The following is a 27,120-nucleotide window of genomic DNA, read 5'->3' as shown; positions in this document are numbered from 1 at the left end:
AAGAGATCCTTTTCCATCATTAAAGAGAGTAGTCAAGGAAGTAATCAAGTAGGAAATACTCTGGAATATCAATTCAGAATTGTACTTGAATATATTATGATTATCCTCTTTCAGTCTTGGGGAGGGACATATCTGAGGGCATGGGAAACCATGTTGGTTGGTACATTTCTCTCTCAGAATGCTTCAATTTATGATAATGTGAAATTAAATAAAATTGTTTCTGGAAGACTGGGGCCTAAAATCCAGAGTATAATATTAATATTTTTCTTCAATGAAGGGATTGTTTATGTCACAGTAGAAATCATGTAAGTTTAAAGGTAAAAGACATGATACAACCAGCATTTATAAAGTGCCTACTTGTATAGAATGTGCTTGACTCTGGGGGGGACACAAAGTTTGGATAAAAATCTCAGTTCCTGCCCTCAAGAAGCTGAAATTTAGTGCTTGCTTCAGCAGCACATTTACTAAAATTGGAACAATACGGAGAAGATTAGCATGGCCCCTGCGCAAGGATGACATGCAAATTCATGTCCATATTTTGGGGGAAGTTAGGTGGCCCTGGAGTCAGGAGAATCTGAGTTCAAATCTGGCCTCAGACACTTGATCACTTACTAGCTGTGTGATCCTGGGCAAGTCATTTAACCCTGATTGCCTCACCAAAAAGGAAAAAAAAAAAAGAAGCTGAAATTCAAATGGGGGAATCAGATACCAACACAGAGCAAGATAATGTCCCCCTAGAGTTACAAAATGAAGGGCTATGTGGGGTCCAACGGAGTGTGACAAATGAACAAAGCTTCTGGATAATTAATAATCAAGTTATTAATTAGGCTAGCTAATAATAAATAAGTTGGTCAGTGGTTTCTCTAAATAACCAAAGACATGGAGAGCCTGAAAGCTTTAAAGAATCCTTGAAAGGGAATTCCCCTGATAACTGAAAATCAACCCTAAGTGGCGGACATTTAATGAAGAGGTGGTCTAGAAGACTTCAGTTCCTGCTGCTGAGAATGTGACTTGATCATGAGACTCAGCCATCTCCAGCGATGTGGACAAGGGAATCAATTTCCATCCAGACCATTCCGGTTGGCTTTCTTCTTCATAAGCTGAGTCACTTTAAACTCTAAGGGAGGGGTACAAGGACAGGGGCTCCTTTCCCCAGTGAGAGAGTGCTAATACCTGTTGGCATCAGGAAAGGCCCCATGGAGGACATGGCACCTGATCTGGGTTCTGAAGAAAGTCTGGGGTTCTAGAAGGTGCAGAGCTGAGGAAGAAACCCATGCCCAGCACTGGGGTACATTCATGCAAAGACAGTCAGGAGGGACAGGGAATGTTGGGAAAGGGGACTGGTTGGGGGCAGGGAAGCAGTTTGGCTTGCATGGAAAGTGCTTGGGGAAGAATAATATAAAACAACAGTAGAAAGGTAGGCAGCAGCCAGATGGTGGAGAACTTTCAGAAAGTGATGAGGGGTGTGGAGTTGATCCTAGAGACAATAAGGGGCCCTGAAGGTATTTTAATAGCAGGGAGGACATGGTCACATCTGTGTTTCAGGAATATCAATTTGGCAACTGCAGAGGGGAGAGAGAGAGAGGAGAGATTGGAGGCAGGGAGACCAAACAGCAGGCAGGAAGAATGATTAGAAAATAGTCCAGGAAAGAGGTGATGAGACCCTGAATGGGAAAGAGGCAGGATGAGAACAGAGAAGGGTCTGGACATGAAAGACATTGTGGAGATTAAGGTGACAAAGTTAGAAACTTAGGGAATATGGGTATCAAGGGATAGGGAAGGGTCAAAGACAGCTCCAAGGTCATGAAGCTGTATAACTAGAAGGGTGGTGGTGCTTTCTCCAGAAATGGGGAAACTTGGAGGGGAAAATATGATGTCATTATGAAAGGGAGACAAGGGTGCTCGGTGTCTCAGACCCTTTAGCTAGTCAGTCTGAAGGAGTCTGTGGATCCCTTCTCAAGATAATGTGTTTAAAAGCACGAAACAAAATATGTAGAATTACACAGGAAACCATTATATTGAAATAGTTATCAAAACAAATTTATGGACCCTCAAGTTGAGAACGCCTATAAGAGGTTTCCCGAAGGGGACATTTGATTTAGTCTTTAAAGACGAATGAGAATTCAATGAGAAAATAAGGCATTAAGAAGACATTCCAGCCATTATTTTTGTTTTCAGTCAGTTTTTCAGTCCTGTCAGACTCTTCTTGTCCCCATTTTAGGATTTTCTTAACAAAGATACTAGAATGGTTTGTCATCTCCACATGAGGAAACTGAGGCCAATGGGGTTAAGTGACTTACCCAGGGTCTCAGAGCTGGGAAGTGTCTGAGGCCAGATTTGAACTCGCAAAGATGAGTCTTACAGACCGCAGTCTCAGTGCTCTATCCGCTTGGCCACCTAGCTGCCCTTATCCCAGGCACAGGGAATAGCTCAAGTAAAAGCCTGGAGGCTGGAGGATCCAGTGGTGTTTCTAGTATGAGATGGAGAACATAGAATATGATATAGAGGGTTGGATAGGGAGTAACCCATCTTAATTGGGCTTAGAGTGGGTGGAGGAGAATAGGGGAAGTTGAGGCAGGAAAGATAAACTGGTGCCAGAATGTGAGGAGCCTTGAATGTGTGGACTAATTTTGATGAGACTGCCTGGTACAATAGCTAAACTACCAGGCATGGAGTTAAGAAGAGTCAGGTTCAAAATTCTCCTAAAACAATGAGTAGCGAGGTGATCCTGGATGAGTCAGTTAACCTCTTTTGGCCCCATTTTCCATATCTGTAAAATGGGGTAATAACACCCACTTCCCAGGATTGCTGTGAGGACCCAATGAGATGTTACATGTAGAACCCTTTGAAAACCTCAGAGCCCTCTGTAAATATTGGCCATTATGATTCCTCCAAGGACAAGGGCAAGTCACTGGGGTTCTCAGCAGATGATCTGAGAGGTCATTTTAGCACAATGTGCTCATCTTACTGATGAGGAAACTGAGGCCCAGAGAGATGAAACAATGTATCTGAAGACAGAACGTGGGTAAATAGCAGAGCCTGGACTCTAGCCCATGTCTCCAATGTCCACGATTGGTGTTCAGGACTAAGTCAGCCCTTCCTCTCTAGGAAAGGTCCTGTGTGGAGCCAACTGTCCCAGTGCATCTGAAGGAGGATTCATTTTCAAACTTGATTTTTGTAGAAATTGATTGGGCAAAGGGAGCCATGTCTTTGTACACTTATGCCACATCCCTATCCCAGGAAGTATTCACACTCAAGAAAACAACCAGCATCTGGCATGTTGAACCTCAATTTCCCCTGATTTTCTGTTCACTCATATAGCCACCAGAGGGCAGCACAGAGACACAAGGAACCAGAGACGTCTATAATTACAGAGGGAAAGGAACCAAACCCTAGGTCAGTATGTCTCCCCACTGCAATATTTGTCCAGGCTCTGCTTGAATATTTCCAGTGATAGGGAACTCACCGCTTCATGAAACAACTCAATCCATGCTGGACAGCTGATTGTTGGGAAGTTTGTGCTGAGCTGAAATCACTAGAATTCCCTAGAGCTTTGCCCTTAGTTTTCCATCCTGGGGCCAGACAGAACCAGTCTGATTGCCTTTGCCCCAGGACTGTCCTTCAGATATTTGCAGATGTGACCGTGACACCCTCCAACCTAGTTTCTCCAATATTTCAGTGGTTCAATGGCCGATTTCATGCCCCCTCCCATTCTGGTCACGTCCTCTGGATGATGCCTCACTCTTTCTTTAAATAGGAAGCCTGTCTGGACACAGAACTCCACTGAGGTATGAACAGAATGAAGGAGATTCATGACCTCCTTCCCACTGGACTGTGAACACCCCCAGCAGCAGCCTGAGGTCCTCCATGAAGTCATGGGGAGGTGGCCCAGGGTCCTAGTTGGTTACACCAGCAAAGCTCAGTCCAAGAGGATCTAACAGGTGGGAAAGATTATGGCCCCAGGGACAGACTGTGTGTCTGTTGTGTGAGGACCAGCCCAGCTAAATCAGAGCCACTTAGCACAGGGTAATCACAGACAGAGAGACCTCTCAATCGTAGCCAGAAATGCTCAGACAATTAGACAAGGAATAGAGAGAGGACTGGAAATCTCCATTAGTGGAGAGATTTTCCACACTAAGGAAGTTATGAATCCATAAAGTATTGAAGCAAGATGAGATTAATTTTTTTGGCTGCCTCATCACAAAATATTGACTTGTGCTGAGCTTGCAGTTCAATCAATAAGCATTTAATAGGCACTGCTTCATCCCAAGCATTGTGCTCAGGACCCCAATTTCTACCTGATTTTCTGCCTAATAACCTCTCTGCCATACTGATTGGGGCTGGGAAGCCTCTCCCAGGAGGGCAGCTCCTCAGGGACCAGGCTCTCAGGCTTAAGTGGGAGATACCATCCCCAGAGCAACTCAAAGAATATGGAACTTTGCTTCTAAGACCCTTCACCCTAATTGCCAGCTCCTCCAGCTGGAGAGCTTTGCTGTTGGCTGGCCCAGGTGACTGAGAAGGGTCATTAGTGAGGATGGGCCTCAATTCCTATAAGCAATGAAGAACAGAAGGGTCAGCTCCAGGGAATCTCAGAGACCCAGAGTTAGAAGAGGGCTGTCTATCCCACCTGCAGACTCCCAGTGGTGATGGGAAATATACTTCTTCCTGGTGCAGCTCATGCCAGTTTAATTGGATGAAATAAATCTAATTGTCTCAGTCTCTGAATTTGGTGATGTTTAGGTATCAAAGGGAAGGTGGGTTCTAATAATCTCTCCCAGGATATCTATCATCAATGACAACCAAGAGCAGGAAAAGACATAGTCCCATCCAATAGTCAAGAACAAGTCATGACCTAGGGAATAAGAAATGGGCCCCTGTGGTTCCTGTTGGCTTCCCGGGCCAAGAATGACCCATGTCTGTTGAGTTAGATGTCCAGGGTTCCTGGTCTCAGTCTAGAGCAGAGTCAAGAGCATCAGGCAAGCCCCAAATGAACTCAAAGCCTTCGTGGGTGAGGATGGGAGTCAATATTTGCCCAGCTATGATCAGACACAAATCCTACTTCCTGGGGGATGCTTGGCCCCAAGAATCTGTCTCTTGCTGTCATTTTCCTTGGTTCCTCCAGGTGGCACTAGCAGGACATAAATGGCTCTGTCCCATTATCCCATTCACCAGGTCCCCCAGGGAGACGGAGGAAGGAGTTCTCTCTATCCAACACCAGACCTCCCTCTAAGGGCAGCTGACCCTCAGTGGATCTAACGGCACCTGAGCCTCCCTAGGGCAATGGACAAAGCCCTTGCGAAGTGGGCCTGAGCTTCCTAGAGGGATCAGGGAATACACAGGGATGGAGGCTTAGACTCACAGAGTGGATGGAAGAGGAGAGGGGCTCACCACAAAGGTACCCTCAATGACCCTACAACACAGGGCTCTGTAGTCCCAAGACCCAAAGGCCATGTCCAACCAGGACATCCCTTAGAAACCTTCTATAGAGGTGGAACAAGGAGCTGTGTTCTCCCCCAGAGTTACACATTTCAAGAGTCCCCTGGGCTGTGCCTGAGGCAGAGGAAAGCAGAATGCTGGATTCTGGGTCAGAAGGCTTGCATTTCCTTCCCACCTTTTCTGTCACGATGGACAGGTCACTACCCTCCTAGAATTTCTTTCTTCCATTGTCAAATCCATGATCTTGTGATTTCATCTTCCCTAAGCGGGGGAGGAGATGTCATTGTGTCTGGCCCCTTGACCCAGAATTCCTCTTTCTGTCATCCAAAACTCACTGATCTCTAGCCCTTGGCTTAACGTACTGAATCTTGGATGCCTGGTTCCCACTTGTTCCCTGTGCAACCAAGGGCTAGTCACTTGACCACTCTGAGTATCAGTGTCCTCCTCTTCAACAGAGGGAAATATTGGCTGACTTTGCAGACTCACATGGCTGTTTGACCATAGCTCACCTTTAACTGCTTTAGACAAATGGTCATTTTCCTGAGTGTTTCTTCCCTTACTGGGCCACAAGCTCCAGAAGGGGATAGGAGGATAGGACTTCTGCTCCTGTTCTTCTCAGTACTGAACTCGGACCATGTCTGGGCTTAATATTTGAGGGAATCCTGTGAGCTGACCTCTCCCTCCTCCTTGTCTCCCCTGGCTTCCTTCAAGGCCCAGCCAAAATCCCACCTTCCAGGATAAGTCTTTCCTGACCCCCCTCTCCACCCTTTAATGCTAACACCTTCCCTCTGAGATGTTCTCCAATTTGTCCTCAATTGATCTTATTGGTAGCCATGTGGTCTCTTCCACTGGACTGGGAGAAACTTTCACCTTTCTTTGCATCCCCAGAGTTTAACACAGTGCCAGGTACTTAGGAAGGGCTTACAAAGTGTTTACCAACTGACTAAGGTAAGCAAAGGTCCCTTGAGTCCCCACCCCTCCTCTGATCTCTACACTTCCATCTCAGCACCATTCCTGGCTTTTTAGCTCCAGGTCCTGTGCCCTCACCACTCCCTCCTCCCAAAGGTGACTGGCCATCCTCCTTTACTGTGCTAAAGCCTTTACAAATATGGTCTTATTTGATCCTCTCAGCAAGCCTGGGAGATCAGTACTAGTATTATCATTCCCATTGCACAGTTGAAGAAAATGAGGCAGATAGAGTTTAAGTTGCCCAAGGTCACAAAACTAGGTGTCTAAGGCTAGATTTGAAGTCCCCTCCTCTTGGCTCCGGACCCAGACCTCTCTTAATTGAACCACTCATCAAGTGGGGTTGGGGAGGGAGCATTGATGGGAGTGTGGAAGGGGTGTGGGGAGAGGAAGATGCCCCCTATGTACTCCCACTCTGGGGGAGGCTCCTCTGGTCTGTATAATCTTTATTCCCACTCCCCAGCCCTGTTGCACCCTCCCAGCAGCCACAGTGAAATGCCTGAGGAAGGGCAAAGGCACTCTGGGTTGGCTTGAGAGGGGAGGGAGACTCAGCAGTCTGGGTCCTAAAGGCCCCAAATAGGGATCCAAGCACATTCATTGCCTCTGCCCACCATTCTCTGTGTGCATTCTGGGGTCTGAACAGTCTCTACTCTGGAAGGGAAATAAGCAAAGGGGTCAGGTGTCAGCACAACTGGACAGTAGGTAACACTGAGTGACCCTTGTTCCCCTTGAGGACAGAACCACTTCTCCATGGACAGTGGGAGGGATCTGTGCAGGGGAGGGGCTCCCTGGGAGAGGCAGGAAACCGCAGCAGCTGGGAGGGGAAGAAAGAGGAGGAAAGGGGAGGGAGGAGAAAGTCAGGGGCCAAGTCCCTGCCCTGTGGGGCCCATGTGACTGGCAGATAGAAGAGCTCCAGCCCTGAAGAGAGAGACCTCAGTCCTCTAGGGAAGGAGGAGACAGAACCGACACGGCTTTGGGCTGCACACAGAGACAGCCTTGAACGTGGTCCCCAGCAGGGACACCTCCAGGGTCTGCACTTGGCCTCTCTACCGAGAAGACACAGCTCAGGAGGGGAAGGCAGTGGACAGCACAGACCTATGGAGAGCCCCTCACAAGCTCCCCACAGTGGGAGCAGCCTCTGGAAGGGGTTCCTGCTCACAGGTGAGACACCAGCTCTGCTGGGGCTGGGGAAGAGAGGGAGCTTGGGGGATTCAGACTCGGATATAGGCAAGTGAATGAACATAAGAACAGGAGGAAGGAGACTTGTCCCGTTGGGGGTGGGGGAATGGGGTCTGTCCCAGAGACAGTCTCTGCAGACTTGGCCAGGCCAGTCTTCCCTGAGCCAGGATCAGAGGGGGAAGTAGCCGCTCAGAGCCATCAGTCCACATCCTGGAGACTCAGGGCAACGTCCGTTCCTGGAGCTGAGCAATGTCTGAAGAGGCTAAGGGAGTCGTTACAGGCAGAGGAGACCTGAGTGTGGATCCCAGCTCTGATGTTTACCAACTGTGTGACCGTGGACAGGTCACTTACCCCTCTTAGCTTCTGTTTGCCTGGAGCACCACCTTCCTTGCAAAACTGTTTGGGAGCTAAACTCTGTCAGCCATAAAATTCACCCAAGGTTAAGTGAGAAAGGCTCTCCCTGGGTTTGGGGTCAAAAGATCTGGGTTCAAATGCTGCCTTTGCCATTTCCTATTCAATTTTGGTCACATGTGTTGCCGTATCTGGGCCTCAATTTCCTTCATTGTAAATTAAGGGTATTTGACTCAGGGATCTCTAAGATTCTGTCTAGGGCTAAAATCTGATTTCTGTCTTCAACCACAACACTTTATTGCTTCATTTCTCCCTTCAATGTCTTGCCTACCACACCGGCACATCATTTCTTAATCAAGTCTATGGAGGGAGCCAAAATTTGTTATAAACCAAACTTTCAGATCCTCTGCAGAGACTGGGACTGACAGACTGATGTGCAGGAACATGAATCCCCTTCATACATACCCCACTGAGCCCCCAGCAGACACTGAGGCAGGCTTAGCAACTCTCACCCTTATCTTGGGGACAGCTCAGTGACCTGGGCCCTCAGGAGAGCAGGGGGACCCTACTGACCTCTGCCTCCTTCCTCCCCTCTCAGCCTCCATCCTCAGCTGCTGGATCCAGCCAACATCTGCCCAAAGTGATTCCTTCAGTGTTGTGCCAAACCCTCCATATGGGACAGTGGGCAGCAGCGTCATCCTGGACATCCAGGGGCTCTCACAGCAGCCTCCCAGCTATACTTGGTACAGAAAGGCAGTAATCCCCTCCAACCGGATCGCTTTCTACCATGTTGCTAACGGACAGCTGACAGCATCAGATAGCAGGCTGAATGTGTCCTCCAATGGCTCCCTGAGCATCTCCAACCTCACTCTCAGTGACACTGATGACTACTTCGTACAATTGTTTGATCCCACAAGTAGTGAAATAGTAACAGCACAAGGACATTTAGCCGTCTATGGTAAGTGCTGCCTTTCCCATGGGCCGTGCCATCACTCCAATACCCTCCCTCATTCTGGGGCCAGAGCCCTTCCCTAAGTTCCTTACCCAGGGAGCAGGTAGAATGCAGAACATAATCCACCCCCTAATAGAGGAAACTAAAGAGGTGAGAACCTCCCCAAACCCAGACTGGCCTAGTTAAGGGTCACAGAGAGCACAGGAGAGTTCAGAGGTCCCTAGCTACTGAGGCCCTAGGCACTTAGTATTTGGAAGTTGACTTCCTTCTTCCTCCCAACTTTCCCAGGCCATACTGTGAAACTAGGAGGGACCACTGAAGGCTTTGGAGGGGGCACTTGGCCCCCTCCAGTGGCTGAGGCAGTTAACCTGTTCAGGAAGTTTACCTACCTCAAGACATTTAAAAATCCATGAGGCAGAGGAACATTGCTGGGGGGGAAGGCCCAGCAGAGCTCAAGTCCAGACCACCCACTCCCCAAGAGCCAGAAGTCTGGCTGCCTGGGTGCCTGGGACCACCTGGATGCCTGTGCTTTCTGAGGCTCTCAGTGCTGGGGTGGGGGTTGGAGGACCCCCAGAGGGAGGATACCTGTATTTCCTCCATTTTCTAGAGGAAAGTCCAAGACAAAGGGGCCCAGGCTGCACTGAAGGGACAGCCTGGGACAGAGGGTCACAGCTCTGCTGAGGTCTCATCTGGATGGGGAGAAGACAAATTCAATATGAGGAGCAAACAGACCATCTGGACCTCCCAACTGGGGCAACTTTCCCAACCAGGAGAGATTTCCAGTTGGGCAATGGCTAACAAGAACTATCATTTATATAGTGCCTGGAGGTGTGCAAGGTGCTCTATGTATCATATTTCATTTGATTCTCTGAAAGACCCTGTGACATAGGTGCCATTTTAATAAATGAGGAAAATGATCCGAAGAGAGATTGAGTGACATGGCCAGAGTCACACAGCTAGTCAGTAGCTGGGGCAGGATTCGATTTCAGGCCTTCCTGACCCCCGTGTCCCACATTGCATCCACTGCACACCCTAGATGCCTCCCACCACGGAGGATTACCTCAGGGGAGAGTGACCTCCCCAGCACTGGGAATCTTCAACAGAGATTAGATGGCCATTTGCTAGGGATGGTGGACTTGGGGTCCCTCATCAAGCCTGGGTTGGCCAAGATGACCCTGAGGCCCAGAAGCAAAGCTAGTTCTAAGGTTATATGGTCGGGGATGGGGATTGGCGGGGGCAATGCCAGGGAACAGCCCAGAATTTCCAGGGCTTTCTTCCATGGTGTGCCTTCTGGAAATTGCTCTAGGCATCTGTCTGTGGCAGGATGCATTCAAAGTTTTCAACGTGAGAGGCAGGAGCCCTTCTGCTGTTAGGAGAGGGCCCTTCTGGTCATCCCTCAGCTCCTGGGCAGAGGATATTGTGAGAGGAAGGACCTAGGAATCGTCAATCCATTGACTGACAACCATTTGTTAGGCACCAGCTACATGTATAAGCACTAGGCTGGGTACAGGGCATAAAAAGCCAAAAAGAAGTGAGTCACTACCCTCAAGGAGCATGCATTTTATTGAGGAGAGATGTAAACATGTATGTGGAATAAATATGAGAAGAATAGGAAACAGTCCAAGACTGATGATTTCCTGGGCAGAGGCAATTCCTAGAGGAGGCAACCCCTCCACCAATGCAGGCTGGCTCCTTCTCCTCAAATCCTGGTCTTGCACAGTTCTCCTGGGCACTAAGAGGCAAAGTGGCTTGCCTAGTGTTAAGGAGCTGGTATGTGTCTGAGGCAGAACTAGCACCCAGGTCCTCTTGGCTCCCAGGCAGACCCTCCAGTTAAATACAAGGTCATTAGGATGGAGGGCACTAGCAGATGATAGCATCAGGAAAGGCTTCCTGGGCGAGGTCCTGTTAGAGGGGCCATATTGAAGGAAGAGAGGGGGAGGGCAGGGGGAGAGCATCCCAGGCTGGGTGGGGGTAGGAGGACATGGCTCCCCTCCTCAGCACAGGACACTGCAGTGGGTGGGACCTGGGAAGGAAGCTCAGCCCACTGGACTCTCTGAGGAGGCTGGGAAGAAAGAGGGCACCAAGAGGACCCAGGGATAGGAGGTAAGACAAGGAACTCGTGTGGGGCCAACACTGCCTCAGTTCCCCTGCAGAGTCTTCTCAGACCTGGAGGCAATAGAAGATTGGGCCCCTCACCAGACACAAGGGGAGCTGGGCTCTCCCAGGCTTTCAGCTTCTGCTAGAGGGGCAGGGTCAAGGAAAGAAGAGAGCTCTAGACTTGGGATCAGGAGGTCTGGATTCAAATCCTAGCTTCAGCAGTCACTGTGTGATCCCAGGGGAGTCACCTCAGCTCTGTGACTCTCCATTGCCTCGTCTGTAAAATGGGGGTACTAATCTCAGCATTCCCTGCTTCTCTGGCTGTCCTGAGGAAAGACCCTTCAAGTGCAATAGAGATGGGAATCACTGCTCCTCCTCCGAAGCTCCATTAGCTGCTCCTCCCACTCAATCCCAGCCAATAAGTGAATTGGGCAGCTCGGTGGCCCAGTGCTGGACCTAGGACAAAGGACTCTAAGATAATTTGAGGAGGGGGCTTTCATCAGGGGCAGGGGACATGAGGAAAGGCTTCTTGGGGGAGGTGGAAAGTGAGCTGAGCCTGGCAGGAAGAGGGTTTCTGCAGGGATCCTCCTGTGTAGATGTATGGAGGGGGATGATGGCAGGTCAATAAGGAAGCAAGAATACCTAGACTCTAGTAAATTCTCTGTCAGGTGTGGCTTGATCTGAATAATTTTGTGATGGAAGTCAAGTGGGCTAGAACATTGAGGGACCAAAGAGGAGTTGTGTAAAACACAGCCAGGAGGAGGTTGTGCTGGCCTGAGTCATCCGGGGTAAAGCCAGAGAGAACAGTGGGGAGGGACTTGCTTCCCCCTCACGTACTTTCTGCAGAGATGCCCTGAGACCAGAAGGGCTCATGTCAGGGCGTTGGCTTTGGGGTTTTGTTTCTGGGCTGCTGTGTTGTCTTTCTCAGGGAGCACGAGGTCTCTGGGGTGCTGGGATTCCCTCCCTTCCCCTGCTGCTGATGCTCTGAACAGCTCCTGACCCATGAGGAGTGTGCTTCTGGCTCTGGCCTCTTCCCTTCTTGTTGGCCATCCCTTCTGGTGCTTCCTGGGCATCTCAACAGCTACACTCACTGTTCTGGGTCAAGAGAACAGGGACTGTCCATGATGAGTGATCTCCCTGGGGAATCTCAGACCAGCTGCTGCCATCCCTCCTCCTCCCCAACGTGGAGCTTCCCTTGGGCTGGTCCCAGCTGGCCCTTTGGCCAATGAGAGAGCACCTAGAGCTGGAAGGAGCCTCAGCGACTGTCTAGCTGTGTGTGAGTTACAGGGCACTCTGACTGTGCTTTCTGCCTTGAATGTCTCTGGAACTCCTTTAAAAAAATACAAATTTCTTTCATTTCATCATATGCAAGGGAAAAGGTAGTGTGATATGAAGAACAATGTTTTCAGACATAGGAATACCTGAGATCAAGTATTACCTCTGACACTGCTTCTGTAGTGATGGGCTGGTCACTGAAGGTCTGAGCCTTGAGCAACTTTCTTAGACGGGAAAGGGTTGACCTTAGAGTCAGAGGGCTTGGGTTCAAATCCATCCCTGCTACTTGCTGGCTGTTTGGTCAAAGACAAGTCACAATATGGGACCTCGGTTTTCTCCTCTAACAATGAGGGGATTGATCTAGATCAGGGTTCTTATATTTCTAAGGGTCCATAAACATGGATGGGAGAAAAATCACAACTTTATTTTCACTACCTTTTGGTTTTCTTTATATTCTTTTGTATTTCATTTTGTTAATTTGAAACCATGAGTCTGAGAAAGGTCCATAAGCTTCTTCAGACTGACTGCCCAAGAGACTCATGAGATAAGGAAGGTGGAGAGCCAGCAGTCCTGATGATCTCTGGGTTCCTTGCCAGCACTGAATCTGTTACCATATTACCCTATGAATCATGGTCCAAGGTTGGAGTGGCAGAGCATGGGGCACATGGGGCAGACAGTCATCGAATTTGGTGAGAGGATGTAACATGGGTGGAAAGGAGTGGGATGAGATAAGATTTCAGAGGAAGGATGGCTCAAGGGGATGAAGGGGCCTGAACATCAGTTAAAGGACTTTGATCCTGAGATGGTAGGTAATAGTGAGCCCCTGAAGGTTCTTGAGGAGAAGAATGACATGACCAGATCCACGCACAATTCTGATTATTTTCACAGTGGTGCGATGAGGGCATTGGAGGGGCATGAAGAAAGGTAGAGAAACCCAGCCATGCAGGGATGATGGAATCCTCAATTTAGCCATTTAGATATTCTTTAGAGCAAGTCTCTCATTTTATAGATGAAGAGACTAAGGCCTGAAGACAGGAAGAGATTTCACCAAGGTCACGTAGGTAGGGAACATTTGAATACAGGACCCTCTGACCCCAAGTCCCGGGTTCTTTCCCCTGTGCCCTATAGTGTATAATGGACACTATCTTGTCTTCAGTGGCCTGTGGCCTGCTCCTCTCTCTCCATGATCCGTCCTCCTTAGCTCCTGCCATACCTGCTCAAGGAACCAGGAGAGACCATGATCTCAAAGCCTTGCTCTAGCCTTCTCCTCCTCCAGCCAAGCCCAGTTACTGGGACCTGCCTCCTTATAAAAATGTGAGAGCTCACGTCTATGCAACACCTTATGTTTTACAAAGAGTTTTGTATAGATGGTATGATTTGATCCTCCCAACCACTGGGAGGTGGGCATTATTATTCCTATTTTACAGGTGAGGAGCCTAAGGCACAGATGGGTTAAATGACTTGCTAGTAAGTCATGTACCTGAGTCAGAATTTGAACTCGGGTCTTTCTTCAGTCCAACACTAGGCACTATACCATGCCAGGAATAATAAGATCCATTGGGGCTGTCAAGAGACCTTACAAAAAAATCCTACAATGGCCTTCTTTCTCAGGAGCGCACTCAATGTCTTGCATGTCTTCACCACACCTCAGAAATGGCTAGTTGACCTCAGTCTTGTCAACTTCTTGGCCAATCCTGCTGGACTTTACTGGTTACAAGGTTCTCTCAGTATCTTTACACACTCTCCCTCACCCTAAACCTCATAACAGGGACCAAGTGAGGGAGTGAGAACTCTACCAAAAAGGGGGAGAATGTTCAGGAAGCCTCAAATATTTCAAACTTATTTCTCTTTGGAAATTAATCCTTAGACAGCTGGGGAAGGATGACCCAAGTGGGGGAGTCTGGTGAGCCTGCTGAATGTGCCCCAGAGCTTATTCTGGAACACACACCTTACTCAGTGGCCAGGCTGACCTGCCAACTACAGAGAAACCAGGGACAAGGAAAGGCCAGTGTCTGGGCAGTCCTTGGGCCATGAAGGCTCAGTTTCCTAGTGTAACATATCTGTACATATCTGTAACACAACAACATATCTGAGCCAGAGGAGACCTTGAAGAAGATCACCTTGAGCATTCTCATATTGCAAGAGAGGAAACTCCTAAGGAAAGGGGAGAGCCCAAAGGAGGGAATGTGTATGAACTACCCCTATGGGCAAGACACAGTGCCAGGCACAGGGGATGTGATTGTCAATTAAAGACTCTTGGATTTCAACCACGTCTCTTGACTTCTAGCCCAGGACTTTTCCTTCTGCATGCTGCTGCCAATTAATGTATTCCCAATCTCTGCCTTTCCTTTTGTTCCCTTTGGAGTTAAGGTAATGTCTCTAGCCAGTTCTCTCTGACCTTCACCAACATCCTCCTCAAGGTGTAGTGGTGACCCTAGCTTCTGGAAGTCCAGGCCAAGGAAACATAAACTCTCCTAGATCCTGCTAAACTAGAAAGGCTTCAAGGACAGCCTGGGTAATGGACATGGGAGTCTATCATCTCTGGACCAGGCTGCCTCAACCTGGAAAGATTCAGTACCATGTGCTTGGGCTCCAGATGAATGTCTTTGTCAGCCACAGCAACTCAGGAAAGAACTTTCTCCTAAGGACTGGAGAAGCTGTGACCTGCATCAGAGAAAGTAGTGTCCATGCCAATGAAATCACAGGTTCTTGGCCTCATCTTCCAGGGCCTCTGACCTTGCCATAGTCTTACAGAGGCTACTTCCAAACCACATACTTGATTGGAAGGGTAAGAAAAAGGACCAAACAGTCATTTTCTGTCTATTTTCTGCGCAGGGTCACTATCCAAACCTACCATCAGCAGCACCAACATGGCCCCAGTGGAGAACAAGGACAATGTCTCCTTGACATGCCAGTCTGAGAGTCAAGAAGTCACATACCTGGTTTGGTCCATAAACCAAAGCTCGCCAGCTGGTGACAGGATAGTGCTGTCCCCGGATAACAGGACACTCACTATAATCAATGTCACAAGGGAAGACCAAGGACCCTATGAGTGTGAAATCCAGAACCCAGTTAGTGTCAATAGGAGTGACCCATTCACACTGAATATTGTCTGTGAGTAAATTCTCTTTCTACATGGTGCATGCTTATAGCCTAGTGGTGTGTTCCCAGAGGTCAGACTAATTCAGTCACTTGCCTGAGTGCTGAAGATCAGATCTCCGAGATTCCAATCTCTCTTGATTTTAGAGCCTAGAGTGGCCATGTCATGCTTTCCCATCTATGATGAAGGAGGGCCAGCCATGGTGCTGGGTTAGGGGAGGACTTAAGACCTTCCTAGTTCAGGGACCTCAGGTCCAAACCTGTAAAGTGGAGGATGAGCTGTGAATTTACCAGTTCAGAGGAGGGTCAAGGAGATACAATGGTCCCTGGTGATGGGTTACAGAATAGGAAATTCACCTTCTCTCTTCCTTTATCTCAATATGGACTCATTCTCTTTACTCCAGATGGCCCGGATACCCCCGTGATTGTCCCCACAGACCCTAATTATCCCGTAGGGGCAAATCTTGAGCTGTTGTGCTCTGGTGACTCTAACCCACCTGCCCAGTACACTTGGTTTTTCAATGGAATACTGACGGTGTCCACACCCCAGCTCTCTATTCTTAATGTGTCGCTGAATCACACTGGAACCTATTCTTGTATTGCATCTAACTCAGTCACTGGCCTGTCTAGCAGCAAAGACATCAATATCACAGTCTCTGGTGAGTAGCTGCACCTGGCCCTCAGTCTTTTGCTGGGCTCTCCCCTTCCCGGCATGAAAGAAACAAAGATTAGTGACATTCTGTCCTTCTGGGTCTCATGGCACTATGTGTTGTGGTGGAAGGAGCTCTGAGCTCAGAAGCATGAAACATGGGCTAGAAACCTTACTCTGTCATCTATTTGTGCACCCCCAGGTGCCCTTCCTCCTTTCTGAGCCTCAGTTTCTTCATCTGGAAAATTGGTTAATCCTTCCCTGCCCATAGCACACGATTCTATGTAGAGAAAGTTCTTTTTACATTTTAGGTAGAAAAAGCATGTGAGTTGTTATTGTTGTTTTTCTCATTCTCATTTTCATTCTCTTCTATCCCAGAGACATACAGCCCTCTCTCTCCACCAAGCCCTAGGGCCACAGCTTCAATGACTGCCCCTGGACCCTGTGGTCTTTCCTTCAGCCCATCTCACTTGGTGCTATGGGCCCACATGGGAGTCTTGGTTGGAATATAAGCTATGATGGTGTAATAGGGCTGGCTTTGGTCCCCTTTTTCAGGAAAACTCAGAAGATGAGAAGGGGAATTTAAACTTTGTCTCCTTTCATATGCAGAGACTCACCTCTGCATCTGTATGTTCCCCCTTTGTGACATGAAATATCACACAGAGCCATGCCTGATAGGAAACTGGGCTAAAGGGTGCAATAGCCTTACCATCAGGGGGCTGGGGCTGGCATCTCACCGCTGCCTCAGTTTCCTGTTCTGGTAGCTCACTTGGCACTCCACACGTTCTCTGTGGACAGTGGCTTCTGGGTGGTTACTGTGTCTCGTGGGTACAGATGACAGACCCTCTGCATTCCCAATCACACTGGTGTGCAGCTAGACCCTAGAGGGATCCTCTGTGGCCCCAGAGTTTTCTTTTCTTTCTCAGCCATGTTAACAACTCTGGCAAAATCGGTGGAGTTTTGTCGTTGCAAACCCACAACTTCCTGGCCCTGACTCTGTGGCAGGAGGAATGGAAAGCAGGAGAAAGAGGTGGAATTGTGGGCTGGGGATTTGACCCTGGGAAAGTCAGACTGCAGTAGGATATGTCTTGGAAGAGGCATGACTTTTCTTGGCCTAAATCTGTACAGAAGGATCCCTAAGCCCCACATATTGACTTAGTTTTTAAATGTAATATTATCTTTGCATTATTATATTTTTATTTCTCTTGCTAAAAATTTCCCAATTGCATTTTAATCCAGTTCAGACCACACTTGAGAGTGTAGCAGGAATTCATTTGGTACCTGTGGCTTGAATTATCTTTTTCTTAATTTAATTTATATTTATATAAATTACATAATATATTATATAAATATATATATTGCATTTTTAACTTTAATTAATACTCACTTAATTCTGCATCAGTTCATACAAATCTTCTGAAGTTTCTGTTCTTGACCTTGTCCTGGTAGATGTTCTTATCAATGAGATAATATATGTAACTAGCTATGTATATGGTGACTCTTATTCTAATAATTATACAGACTGAAAGCACAATTTTGAAATTTAAGAAAGAAGGAAAAGCTAAGATGAAGGTGACTATGTGCATGGACCAATAGGATCCAAAAGTCTCTCAGCAAGCTGGTACACTTGGTGTGATCAGAATTATTGGAGATTAATATCAGGTCCTGCCTTTGGGTTCCAAAAGTCCAAAGCATAAATAAACATGGGTCCAGATGGGGAAATTACTAGTCACCAAGACATAGGAAAAACAGTTAAAGTAAGTAAGGATGGTTGGCTTAGAGAAGAGAGGATTGGGGGCAGACAGGATACTTGACTTTTGAATACAATGCTAGATTGCCTAAAAAGAGGCCGAGCTCCTATGATAGATGGGTTCATCACAGAAACCCAGAATCCAATGTTGAGACAGAAGCTCTTCTTAAAAAGACCTGGAGGGTCTGAGTGGACTGCAAGCTTAATACTTGAGTAATGGGGTGATAAGGCAGCCAAAAAAACTAATGTAATTGAAGCACATCCACTTCCAAGAACAAGTAGAGAACAGTCCTTCTGGATCATCCAGTGGCACTCAGAGTATTGCATTTGGTTCTAGATGACACAGTTTACAAAGGACACTGAGACACTGGAGAGTGTCCAGAGGAAGGCAACCAGATTGGTGAAGGGCCTGCTGCCCATGTGATTGGTGGGTCAGCTGAGGGAACTTAGGTTATCCTGGGAAAGAGAAGGCTTGGGGGAGACACATGATAGCAATTTGCTGGACTCTTTGGGGGAAGGGGAATTAGATGTGTTCCATCTGGCCTCAGAGAAGAGAACCAGGAGCATACAGAAGCAAATAGAGACAGAGCAGAATGGCCTTGAAGGTCCCATACAACTGAACTTTCTGGGCTTCAGTGGAAAACTCTCTCATGGCCAGAACTGTCCCAAAGTAGAATGGTTTCATGGAGAGTTGGTAGGTTCAAATGAGATCATATGTGTAAAGCACCTAGCACAGTGCCTAGCACACAGTAGTCACTTAATAAATGCTCCTTACCTTGCCCATCCTTCCTTTCCTCCTCTTTGGAGGCTGGATGAGCATCTGTCAAGTAGAATGTACCAAAGATTCTGTTTCAGGCGGGCGTTGGACTTGATGGTCACCAAAGTCCCGTCAACTCCAAAATCCCGTGGTTCTGTCTCTAAGTCTTTTTGTCGTTATCAAGCAGAAAGGATTTGTCTTGTTGTACTTCACCCCAGAGAAAAGAACTAAGAGCAGTAAATCGAGGGTGCAGAGAGGTAGAATCAGGCTAATTGTCAGAGCAAACTCCCTAACCATTGTTAGAGTGTTCCAGACCAGGAATGGGTTGCCTTAGCAGATACAGGGCTTGTCTTCAGTAGAGGTCTCTAAAGACTAGATTGGATTGGCCTAAATGAACCTCTCTTCCAGATCTTGAGATGCTCTGGGATTCACTGAATATAGAAAGCTCAATACAAGGCCTGAGAACAATTGGTGTGGAAAAGATTCAGGGATTGGTTGGACTAAGAGCTAACTTGACCTTGGGTTGCTGTAATAGCAGCATGTTGTCCAGATCCAGGGAGGCAGGAGTCCTTCTGGGCTCTGGGAAGGACAGGCCCCCCCAGAACAAATGCTGTATTTAGTTCTGAGCACCTCAAGTTAAGATGGACATGGACAAAAGCCCAGTCATGAAGCTGATCTTCAATGTCTCATTGAGCCAGGAAGGTGGCCCAGGGTTCTCATATGCAAGGTATGGCAGGAGAGACCCCCAGGAGGCCAGTTTGTCCATCATCAAAGGACTTGGTTTTTGCCAAGTGAGCAGAGGCCCATCACTCCAAGCTTGGATACAAGGAGATGGATTCTTCAGGGTCAGGTTCATGATGTCCATTTGCTAGGGGTAGAGGAACAGAGAACTATGGGTGGAGGGAAGACCTCCTACAAATCATAGCTATTTGAAACATTAGAGCATCCACCCACAGGAGTGTGGTGACTCAGTCATGGCTGGAGGGATTGGTCAGAGTGGGGAGGGCACAAGAAAGCAGTCCTCAGGACCCTGAAGGGCCCTTGTGTGGTAGCAGGTCAGCATTCTCCTATCTGGTTCCCAAGGGGAGAGCTAGGAATCAAGCGAGGAAGTCACAGGGAGGCCAACGTCACATAGCATAAGGAGACCTCACAAGCGGAGCTGTCCATCAGGGAAAGACAGGCCTGAACAGTGTTAAGGTCATGGATAAGTAGAGGCCAGATGACCACTGATCAGGCATGCTATGGGAAATGGGCCAGATGCCCCCTGCCATCTCTGGTTCTCTGCTGCTCAGACAGGGGAACACTGCTGGACTGTGGGTCTCATCCCACACAAGGCTACTGAGCCCTTAGAGGATGCTGCAGAATCTCTGCTGGGCCAGAGAGCATCTGCTGACCTCTTTGTGTCCCCAGTGGTCAAAGGAGGAGCAACAGCTGGACAGGGGGAGGAGGAAGGAAACAGGCATTTATTGAGTGCCTACTGCATGCAAGTAGCACACTAAGCTCTTTACAAATGTCATCTCATTTGATCAGGGGTAGTGCATAAGGCTCAAATCTGCAGGGACCCTGTGGGAACATAAGCTTCTCACACCCCAAGCAAGGCCCTGTTGGTGTCCCAGGTTTCCCCATTAGATGCCCTGTCTATGCACCTCTCCAGGGGAGTTTTGTGCAAGGGAGCACTGCCTCCACCATCTAACGGGGAGCCCAACCCTAGCAGGGGCTCTGACGTTGGAAGAAGGAAGCTGTGTCTGTCAGTGAAGCTCTGTGGGGGCCTCCAGGGTACCCACCGAGGCACTTGAGGAAGGGGCTGCACAAAGGAAAGTACTCTGAGCTCAGGCTTGTCCCTCTGCCAGTCATTCCCACGTTTATAGGAAAACAACATCCTGCAGAGAGAGTATTTGACTGAAGGGAGCCTGACTTCAGAGCTAGGACACCTGGGTTCCAACCCCAGGTCTGTTATTTATTATGCAATGGACTTTGTATAAGTCACCTGGCCTCTGGGAGCCTCCATTTTTCTCATCAAGAAAATAAGGGGGTGGGGGAAGCTAGGTGGTGCAGTGGATAGAGCACCAGCCCTGGATTCAGGAGAACCTGAGTTCAAATCCAGCCTCGGACACATAACACTTACTAGCTGTGTGACCCTGCGCAAGTCACTTAACTCTCGTTGCCCAGCCAAAAAGAAGAAAAGAAAAGAAGGGGGTGCATTAGATGATGGGGAAGGCTCTTCCAGATGGAGACCCAAGATCCTCTGATCTCTGCCAGCTCTGAGCCTTCAGGTGCCTGGTCTGGGAAAGGCCCACGAGGACCATTGGGCAAAGAGGGAGGGAGCTCAGGTGCAGGAATAGCAGAAGTCACTCTCCGTCTGAGTAATCATATCATCTCTTTGAACCTCCATTTTCTCCTTTGCAAAGTGGGTGCAAGGATCCTGGAGGGTATCACACACTTGGAAATGAAAGGGACTTAGAAGCCAGCTAGTGCTGCTCCCTCATTTTACAGATGGCCAAACTGAGGCCTAGAGGAGGCAAGTGTCAGCTTATGGAGAGAATCATAATATGTTCATTAACTACTTTCTGGAACCACAGACTGGTAGGAGCTGGGTAAATTAAGGGGGTAACTGGGGAAGAGAGAATGATGGGAGCAGGGGGCTTCCCTTTCTTTCATGTCAAAGAGCCCTAGGGCAGTCGGGCTGGTGGAGCCCAAGGACCCCTTCTCGGAAGGATGCTTTTAAATGCAGAAAATAAAGTCCATAGGAATTCGAAGGAAATAATTCTACTGAAATACAGTTATCAGCACTTTTTAAAAATGAAGTTCACAGATCCCAGGCTAAGGACTCCTGGATTAGAATGAGATGATTGGTGAAAGACTGGAAATAGCCTCAATGGATACAGAGGGCACTAGGCCTGGATTCAGACTCAGACACTAAATTTGCTGTGTGACCCTGGACAAGCCACTTAACCACTGTCTGCCTCAGTTTCCTGAACTGTAAAATGGAAAGAATAATAGCCCCTTCTTCCCAAGACGATGAAATTAGATAATATGGTATTTAACACAATGCTTGACAATAACAATAATCATAATAAAGAGGATAATAATAGCATTTGTATAGCACCTACCATGTGCCAGGCATGTAGTAGACACTTTATAAATGCTTGCTCTCTACTCCCATCGTCACCTTAGTCACTAGATTATGCATGTTCCAGAACCTGTCTCAAGGAGGTGTTAGCCCAGGACACAGCACTCCAACTCCTGGGCTTCCTGCTCACCTTCCTTATTAGCTAAACTATTGAACCAGGGGGTATCTCCCTCCCCATGGTGTCAGGGACCATTACTGTACATCTGTAAGCGGAAGTGTTCGGGCTTGGGCTTTGGAAGACTTGACCTAGTGAAGACACAGGCCAATCCCTCACACAACTGAATCTTCTTTTTCCCTCTACAGAAACAGCATCCAAACCTACCATCACTGCCAACAGTACCAACGTCATGGAGAACAGCACTTTGGTCTTCACATGTAACACAGAACATGAGGGGATGAACATTCTGTGGTTCTTCAATAACAAGTCCCTGTCACTAAATGAGGGGCAGTACCTGTCTGATGGTGACCTGATCCTCACCGTCAAGAACGTGACGAGGAAGCATGCTGGGTCCTATCAATGTGAAATCTGGAATCCAATCAGTTCCAACAGAAGTGACCCCCTTGAAGTGACTGTGAACTGTGAGTGACTCTGAGCCTCCTCTCTCTCCAGTCCTTTCCCCAACAATGATTCACACCTCATCTCTCTCTTTCTTCTTTACGCAGATGGACCAGACGATATCCTGTTTTCCCCGAGTCCTGCAGGAGATGAGATTCGGGTCATATTCCAACAGTCACTGACCTTAGTGTGTCAGGTTGAGTCTTACCCACCTGCACAGTATGAGTGGCGAGTCAATGTCACAGTGAGCCCTGAGTTCACCAATAACACCTACATCATCCAAAACGTATCTTGGGAAGATTCAGGACAGTACACATGTTTGGCATGGAACAACGTGACTGAGTTGTCAGTGTCTAAGGCTGTCACAGTCAGGGTGATCGGTAAGTGGTCTCTCCCTTCCTTCAGAGAATAAGCTTTCTGGGTTGGCCAAAGGCGGGGTGACAGGAGGAGGTGCTCAGGCCCATTAAGGTGGGCAGTTTTTCATGGTGAATTGGGAGAGGACATGCAAATAAAGAACCTGATTCTAGGAAATGTGGTCAGGCTTGTAGTGAACGTCAGTCCATTTACCGCTATTTTGTCCTTGGTAAAAATAGAGACCAGCCTCCCTTTGTCCTAAAATAATCTTAGAAACTGTCATGTGCAATACAAGTTCATTCATCACTCAATACATATTTAGGTGCAAACCTTCTACAGAGAACTGTGCCAGGCACAGAAGGAAATACAAGGTTTAGCTAAGATTCCATTCCTATTTTCAGGGACCTTACAATCTTGTAGAAAGATCAGACCTCAAACACAGGTAAATGATATACAATATTACATGATGAGCATACTTAGACTATGGCTATAAAATAAAGTGTCATAGGACACCTGGGGGGGGGGGGAAAGCATTCCAGCTGGGGGTGAGATCAGAACAGGTTTTATAGAAGAGCTAGCATTTGAATTTTATTTTAAAGGATGAGGGTAGTTTAACAGGTCAAAGGGGAGAATATTCTATTTCTATGGAGAGCTAGCCTGAGCCATGGTTCAGAGGTGGGAAACTATAGTATGTGTCTGAGTGCAGAATGTAGAACAATGCAGCCTGAACAGATGCTGCGTGGCCAGGAGAAGTGTTTGAGAGGGCTGCTGCCATTTTGTGACAAGTCTTGTATTCTAGGCTAAGAACACCAAAGGTTACTCAGTAGGTAAAATGGAGTCCCTGAAACCTAATTAGCAGAAAAGAAGAGATGATCACACGTATCTGTTTAGTATGTTATTATTCATCAATATTGAGTAGACCAGTAAGATTGAACCTGATACTCAAGGGTCAGAGTTTGTTTAACGTGACCATTGTCACATCTCTACTTCATTTGTGACTTGGTCCTAACAACCTGAATGGGTAAAAATCTAAGGAATCTAAAGTTCCTTTTCAGCCCCTCAATTCCAAGCAAAACTGACTCAGCTCTAAGCTAAGGTGATGAGAATATAGGAAACTGAGCTGTCAGTGGGCAGAAGTCATTATACAAATGCTTTTATTGAACATTTTTTAAATTGAGAGATAAAGCAAGGCAGCAGAAGGGAGAGGAAAAAGAAGCTCTCTAGACCAGGTCTCCATCACAACCATTCCAACAAAGATCTCAAAAGAGCAAAAGACCCAGGGGAAAACCCAGTGAGTGATTTTTCCTGCCCAGTTCAGCATAGTTACAAAGACCTAAGTCTGGGCACATGGACTAACCAGGAAGGTGACAAGAAGACTAGAGACTAAATGAGGACCCCAGGCTACGAACTTGGGTAATAAGTGGTCAGGGATTCAGCAGAGATGAGCCTGGCACTGGGCAGGAAACAGCAAGAGGAGCCAATAGCCAGCTCTATAGTCTAAGCACAGAGCTAGGTCGCAGAATCAGTGCTGAAGAGGGCACTTGTGCTGAGGGGTGGGAGCAGCTGTCGCCTGAGGCTGTATAGTAAAGGAACTGGAATTTCATCCTCTCTCTGGGTCTGATAGTTGAGTAAGCAGGGCAGAGAACTCAGAACAAGGGGAAGCCTGTAATTCTATACCAACAAAGGCTTTTAGCTAGCTGACAGGAGCTGTGGCTAGCAGCAGTCTACTGGAAACCCAACTAGGGACAAGTCTGCAATGGTGTTGCTAAAACCCAAATCTAAGGCAAGAGCTTTTCAAACTCAGACTAGGAGAGGAGTGATCAGAATTCATTCTAGATAAGATTGCTTTGGTCACACTGAAAGTTAGCAGGTCACCATCCTGAGCCACTCCTTATATCCTTAAATAATACAACACTGAATACCCGGAGAAAGCAGCAACAAGATACTAAAGAATATAAACCGAAACTGAAAATGCCTAATAATAAAATACTAATTCAAGAAGTAAGGCTAGAACAGAGGTGGGGAACCTGTAGCCTTGAGGCCACATGTGACCATCTAAGTCCTTGGGTGCAGCTTTTTGACTGAGTCCAAGTTTTACAGAACAGATCATTTTATTAAGGGGATTTGTTCTGTGAAATCTGGATTCAGTCAGAGGACCACACCTGAGGACCTAGAGTGCCACGTGTGGCCTTGAGGCTGCAGGTTTTCCACCTCTGGGCTAGAATATTGAATAAACCAAAATACTACCATGATAAAAAGCTATCATTGAGACAAGAATGCCCAAAATACAAATCCAAGGGGAAAAGCTACTTGAAAATATCTACAAGCAGAGTCTCAAATAAAAAAATATAGTTTGGGTACAAGGTCAACTAGAATTCTTAGAAAATAATAACAATAATAATAGTTTTCTTAAGAGTTTAAAATTATTTTACAAATAGTTATCATTCATAGCATATAGAACTTTAAAGTTTACAAAACACTTTACAAGTATTACCTCATTTAATCCTCACAAGAACCCCGGGGGGGGGGGCAATGTTATTATTATTCCTATTTAGAAAACTGAGGCAAACAGAGGTTAAGTAGCTTGTCCAAAATCACATAGCTGGTAAATGTCTAAGGCTGGATTTGAATTTAGGGCTTCTTGACTCCAGGTCCAGTACTTGATTCACTCTACCTTCCTAACTATGGAGAAGAGATTTAAAAGGAAAATTGACAGCTTAATACAGGAGGTTCAAAAGTTACTCAAGTAATGGACTCCCTAAAAATTAGAATGAACCAAACAGAAATTAATGAACCCATGAGACAACAAGAAATATGAAAACAAAGTCCAAATACTAAAAATGATGATGATGATGACAATGATATAAGGTATCTCAAAGGAAAAAAAATCTGGAAAATAGATTAAGGAGAAATCTAAAAAAACAACCAAAGAAAATGAGTTTGGAATCATTTTTTTAAGAAATCATGGAAGAAAACTGTAGAGAGTCACTAGAACCAGAAGGCAAGGTGAAAATGGAAAAAATTCTCCTCTTGAAAAAAATCCTAAATGAAAACTCTCAGGTACATAGTAGCCAAAATCCTGAGCTTCCAGGTCAAAGAAAAAAATACTGTGACTATTTAAAAAGAAAGCATTCAAGTACCAAGGAGTCACAGTAAGGGTCACATGAAATGTAGCAGCTATAACCATAAAGGAGTGGGGATATTGGAATATGATATTACAAAAGGCAAATTATAGACTTACAATCAAGAATAATATACTTAACAAAATTAAGCATAATCCTGCAGTGGGAGAAATGGACCTTTAGTGAAGCAAAAGCCTTCCAAACATTTCCCTCTCTCACTTCCCACTTCTTTATAGGGGAAAGAGTGAGGAATGAGACGAAAAAGTATAAGAGAACAAGATGAAGGAAAACACACAATAATTATAACTGTGAATATAAACTATAGTAACTCACCCATAAAACAGAAGAGGTTAACAAAGTGGATTAGAAAGCAAAAAATAAACAATCTATAGTCTATAAAGAACACATTTTAAACATAAAGATTCACAGAGTTAAAATTAAGGGTCTAGAGCAAAATCTACTATGCTTCAGCCTACCTCAAAAAAACATAGTAGTAATCATGATCTGAGACAAGCTAACAGCAAAACGGACTTGATTTTAAAAAAATAAACAGAGAAACTGAATTATGCTGAAAGGTACCACAGACAATGAACTATTGCATGAATATGACAACGAATTTGCACCAAGTCACAACATTTAAATACTTAAAGGAGAAGCTGATGTGATCACTCTCTGGTGATTATTGAATAGGAATGGGAAAGAATATATATATTTCTCAGCTGTGTGTGTGACACTTTTACAAAAACTGACCATGCCTTTAAGGCATTAAAAACCTCACAAATAAATTTTAAAAAATTAAATATATCTTATACTGATCACAATAAAATAAAAATTATATTTAGTAAGGAACCTTGGAGAAAAATATTGAAAATGATCAACTAAATGATAAACTTAGTTCTAAAGAACTGGCTGATGAAGGACTGTTTTGTCATTTCTCCTCTTGTCCAGAGTAAGTGATCCCTACCATCACTGACAATGCATGGAGTACTTCAGATACAAAGATAGAGGAAACAAATTGGAAGAAAGACTAGGAGCAGGAAGAATAGGAAGGAGGCTATTGAAAAAATTCAGATGGAAAATGATGAGGGCTTGGATTTGAGCAGGGTAGTGGGGAGAGAGAGAAAGGTAAACTCACAGGATATAAAGCTGGGATGTGTATTGCAGTTAGATCATCTAGTGCATACTGCATTATTTTGTTGATTGGGAAAATGATATCCAGAGATGAGAAAGAACTTGGCCAAGATCCCATTGTGCACAAGTAACAGGACCAGGATTCTAATCTAGGTCTCCAGATTCCAAACCCCAAGCTCTTCCTGTTCCATTGCACTGCCTTCCCAGGATAAATGTGAGAGACACTCATTTAAAGGTTTTTGAGGAGAAGAGTGACATCATCAGGATGGTATTTTTGAAAGATTTCATTTGGACAGTGGTAAAAAGGATGAATTAA

General features: G+C 46.4%; 1 protein-coding gene and 1 pseudogene across 2 annotated transcripts in view; both read left to right on the top strand.

Moving 5' to 3' along the window:
- Positions 1 to 440: 440 nt before the first annotated feature.
- On the top strand, positions 441 to 541 carry LOC114040215 (annotated as a pseudogene).
- A 6,873-nt stretch (positions 542 to 7,414) lies between these two features.
- CEACAM1 (carcinoembryonic antigen related cell adhesion molecule 1) overlaps positions 7,415 to 27,120 on the top strand; it is a 23,103-nt gene continuing 3,397 nt past the window's right edge. For both annotated transcript variants that reach the window (XM_027858153.1, XM_027858154.1), the window contains exons 1-6: positions 7,415 to 7,563; positions 8,531 to 8,890; positions 15,092 to 15,370; positions 15,760 to 16,014; positions 21,945 to 22,220; positions 22,305 to 22,577. In XM_027858153.1, the coding sequence (XP_027713954.1) occupies positions 7,500 to 7,563; positions 8,531 to 8,890; positions 15,092 to 15,370; positions 15,760 to 16,014; positions 21,945 to 22,220; positions 22,305 to 22,577 (1,507 nt within the window). In that variant the 5' untranslated portion in view covers positions 7,415 to 7,499. The remainder of the gene's footprint in view (positions 7,564 to 8,530; positions 8,891 to 15,091; positions 15,371 to 15,759; positions 16,015 to 21,944; positions 22,221 to 22,304; positions 22,578 to 27,120) is intronic.

Source organism: Vombatus ursinus, unplaced genomic scaffold, assembly GCF_900497805.2.
Source record: "Vombatus ursinus unplaced genomic scaffold, bare-nosed wombat genome assembly UNPS02012758.1, whole genome shotgun sequence".
Taxonomy (NCBI): domain Eukaryota; kingdom Metazoa; phylum Chordata; class Mammalia; order Diprotodontia; family Vombatidae; genus Vombatus; species Vombatus ursinus.
The sequence above is the reverse complement of the archived record's forward strand: the minus strand, read 5'-3'. Positions and strand labels throughout refer to the sequence as shown.